The sequence below is a fragment of the Gloeophyllum trabeum genome (assembly GCF_000344685.1).
Source record: "Gloeophyllum trabeum ATCC 11539 unplaced genomic scaffold GLOTRscaffold_00216, whole genome shotgun sequence".
Classification (NCBI taxonomy): Eukaryota; Fungi; Basidiomycota; class Agaricomycetes; order Gloeophyllales; family Gloeophyllaceae; genus Gloeophyllum; species Gloeophyllum trabeum.
Genome location: NW_006920624.1, coordinates 1 through 3,054, shown reverse-complemented (window position 1 = coordinate 3,054; position 3,054 = coordinate 1). Strand labels below are relative to the sequence as shown.

Here is a 3,054-nt window from a genome sequence, read left to right as displayed (position 1 = left end):
CGCTACGGTCTCGTTCAGGCGCCGGCCTCGCTGCTTTCTCTGTGGCATTGGTGTTTTTGGCAATCGCGCTCGATTCTTCCGCTTCGATCGCTCTTCGATATTGGTATCCGAGGCCTTTGAATACAAGGTGAATCCCGAGCCACTCTGGCAATTCTTGGCTGGCTTCGGCGCCGAGGGTTACTATGGTAGTGGCGTGGACCCTACGATAGACTTCGAGGTCCACGGTCACGACGCTCTCCTACTGGAAAAGATTCGAAAGGCGAGAGAGAAGCGCCTGCTCTCAGAAGAAGCTGAGAAGCTACACGATGACACCCTGAGGGCGCAGAGCAGCACCATCAGAGTTCCGTCCAAGGACGGTGCGAAGCTCGAGCAGTACATCACCGTCGGCCCACCTTTGGTGACCTCGACAGCGCTCCTTGGTCGCGGGACGTGCACCTGGCTCGCCTTCCCTGTTCCCGGGACCGTCGAAAATCCAGAGCGCAGTAACGAAGACCACTTCGTAATCATCAAGGATTCTTGGCGGGACCCTACTCGCAGACTCGAGGGCGATATATACGACATTATCCATGGCGGCAAGGATCACGTTGATCACGTTCCCGGCGTGGCGAGGAAGCGCAGCGATGTAGATCTTGTCGAGCCGCCTGACCCGAACAACAAGATGCATCGGACGCTCGCCCACATACTGAACACCCATATACTGGATGACAATGCGCCTCGCAAATGCCCCCCTCGCGTCCATCATCGATGCATCCTCGATTCCGTCGGGATCCCTCTCAGTCGGTTCACATGCACTCGCGAGGCGTTGGAAGCGATCTATGACTCGCTCTTAGGTGCTTACCCCCCTATGTTTTACTGCTCCAGTCTAGCTGACAGGTCAATAGGTCATGAGCACATAAGCAAGAAGGATATACTCCATCGGGATATCAGCGTGAATAATATCATGATCAGCGCTTACCCCGAGGTGGAGAAATGCAAAGGCTTTCTTATTGATGTCGAGTACGCTACCGTGATTGGGGAGCCCGGGAGCGAGGGGCATCTCCGTGAAATCACGGTATGAGCCCCGTTCTCTGCGTTTTGTTGCAAATGCTGAAGTGTCCATCTGCAGGGAACCACGCAGTTTCTTTCCACTGCTCGACTTCGGCAAGGCGAGCAGTTACTCGTTCATGAAACTTGGCACGACCTGGAATCGTTCTTCTGGTCTACGACGTACCTCTTCATTCATCACAGGCCACATACTTTACCGGACAAGTGGATCACTGGGGTCTTCGCCATTTGCCATGAATCCATAAGGCTTGACTTAGTCAGAACGCATGTGAAAACGACAAAGATTCTGTGCGGCCCTGACAGCAATAGTGAAGGCGGCGCTCGAGATCAACATGAGAATGTCCCGTTGACCGCCTGCCTTCACCAGCTTGCGGATCTCGTAATGACCCACTACCAACATGAAAAGTGGATTGAGAAAGCCTATACAACCTTTCCGGATATGTTCTTTCAACTCAAGACCCACGAGAAGATAAAGCAGGTTATACGGGAGGCTTTGGACTCGGATCGCTGGCCTTCAAACGATGGCGCCACCCCCTTCCGCCTCATAGAAACACCCAAGAAGGCTGCGCGGGCCACCACGGCAGCAAACCTCAAGGCCGCGATCAAATCCAACCGGACATCTGGAAGCGGGAGCAAGCGCAAGCGGGACGACGAGGAGAGCTCGTCAACGAAACGCGCCCGTCCTACTGGGGCCCACGGCCAGGATGGTACGGAGAAGGAGAGCACGATTCATAGGCTCAAGGACCGTCTTCCGGCCGTCCTCGAGTAACGCATCGGAGAGTAAAGGATATTCTGGGTGAGATGGTCATTGTCGTTCTTGATGCCTTTGGGAGAGATGTAGTCGCGTCTTGGTTCGTAAGTAGATGTGCTGTTCAGGACCTCTGTGTTCCGCCGATATGTCACGTAACTACGCTCTCCAGTATCACATGCTTTTTGCTCTGATTGACAGTAGTATCCGTATGGCCAGCATACGAGAGATGTAAGGCTCCGTTCGGATGCATGGCCGCGTCGCGGCCAACGACGCCAAAACAGTCTTTCAGCCAATCGCGTCTCACTAAAAGCACTGCCACGCGGCCGAGCTGGCTGTGGCGCCTTGAAAGCGCCGCGACGCGGCCGTGCAGCCGAACGGAGCCTAAGGTGACCCGTTGGAAAGTACTTGCGCGACACGACGCGTATCGCACCCTCGGAGCCCTTCTGTTCCCCTCCTAACGTCATAGGCGTTAAATGCTACATTCCTGCGTACCTAATCGTCGCGTCTGCATTAAAAGAAGCTAGTGACACGAGTCGCAGCTGACCTTCATAACTACTCTGCTACGCGCAGGTATGATCATGGCTAGGAGACCCGAAGCCAAATGCTGTACGCTCAAGCACATACATACTTTTACTTCTTTGGAATCATCCACTGGCGACAAGCTTATCCAATCAATTCTGGCAACAGCGCGGTCTATCCTTGCGCAGGAGCTGCGGCACTCGAAAAAAGCTTCGAAGGAGGGAATGTGATCTTAGGTTAGGGTTTTCTAGCCAGCTAGCCAGCGACGCACGTGATGGGGTGGTTCTCAGCTTCGAGGTCCGTGTTGCTCTGTGTAGCTGCATTCTTGTCTTCCGCTTCACTTTGTGAGGGTCCGGTCACAGCTCTAGTTTGTGGGTGAGATCCGAAGCAATGGTAACATCAAAGCTACAGATACTCTGAGGAACAGCATTCACATATTTGTGAAGGCCGTCTACCCACCTAGTCAGAACATCCGTCTTTCTGCACGAGATCATCGAACTGTGACAGGATCATCTCCTCCAGAGGGTCGCGTACGCCACCATCGTCAGGACTTCGCGCCGAGATGATCTCCTGCTGCCGCGGAGAAGAAGTGGACGACGAATAGTCCTGAGACGTCGGTAACCTGTTCCCACCGAACAGCTTCTTCGATGCGTTACTCAAGGCCCTGTCGAGGGCATTCGTAGCCGCACGCGACGCAGCGCTGGTGGGCGAAGACGACAAGGGAGGACTGTTGAAATTCG

General features: G+C 54.3%; 1 protein-coding gene across 1 annotated transcript; it reads left to right on the top strand.

Moving 5' to 3' along the window:
- Nucleotides 1–739: 739 nt before the first annotated feature.
- GLOTRDRAFT_13942 (uncharacterized protein) lies at nucleotides 740–1,237 on the top strand (the record flags this gene model as incomplete). The annotated part of the gene is made up of 3 exons (XM_007873453.1): nucleotides 740–830; nucleotides 882–1,051; nucleotides 1,106–1,237. Coding segments are annotated over 3 exons (393 nt in total), but the record flags the coding sequence as incomplete, so codon positions are not given.
- Between the last annotated feature and the right edge of the window lie 1,817 nt (nucleotides 1,238–3,054).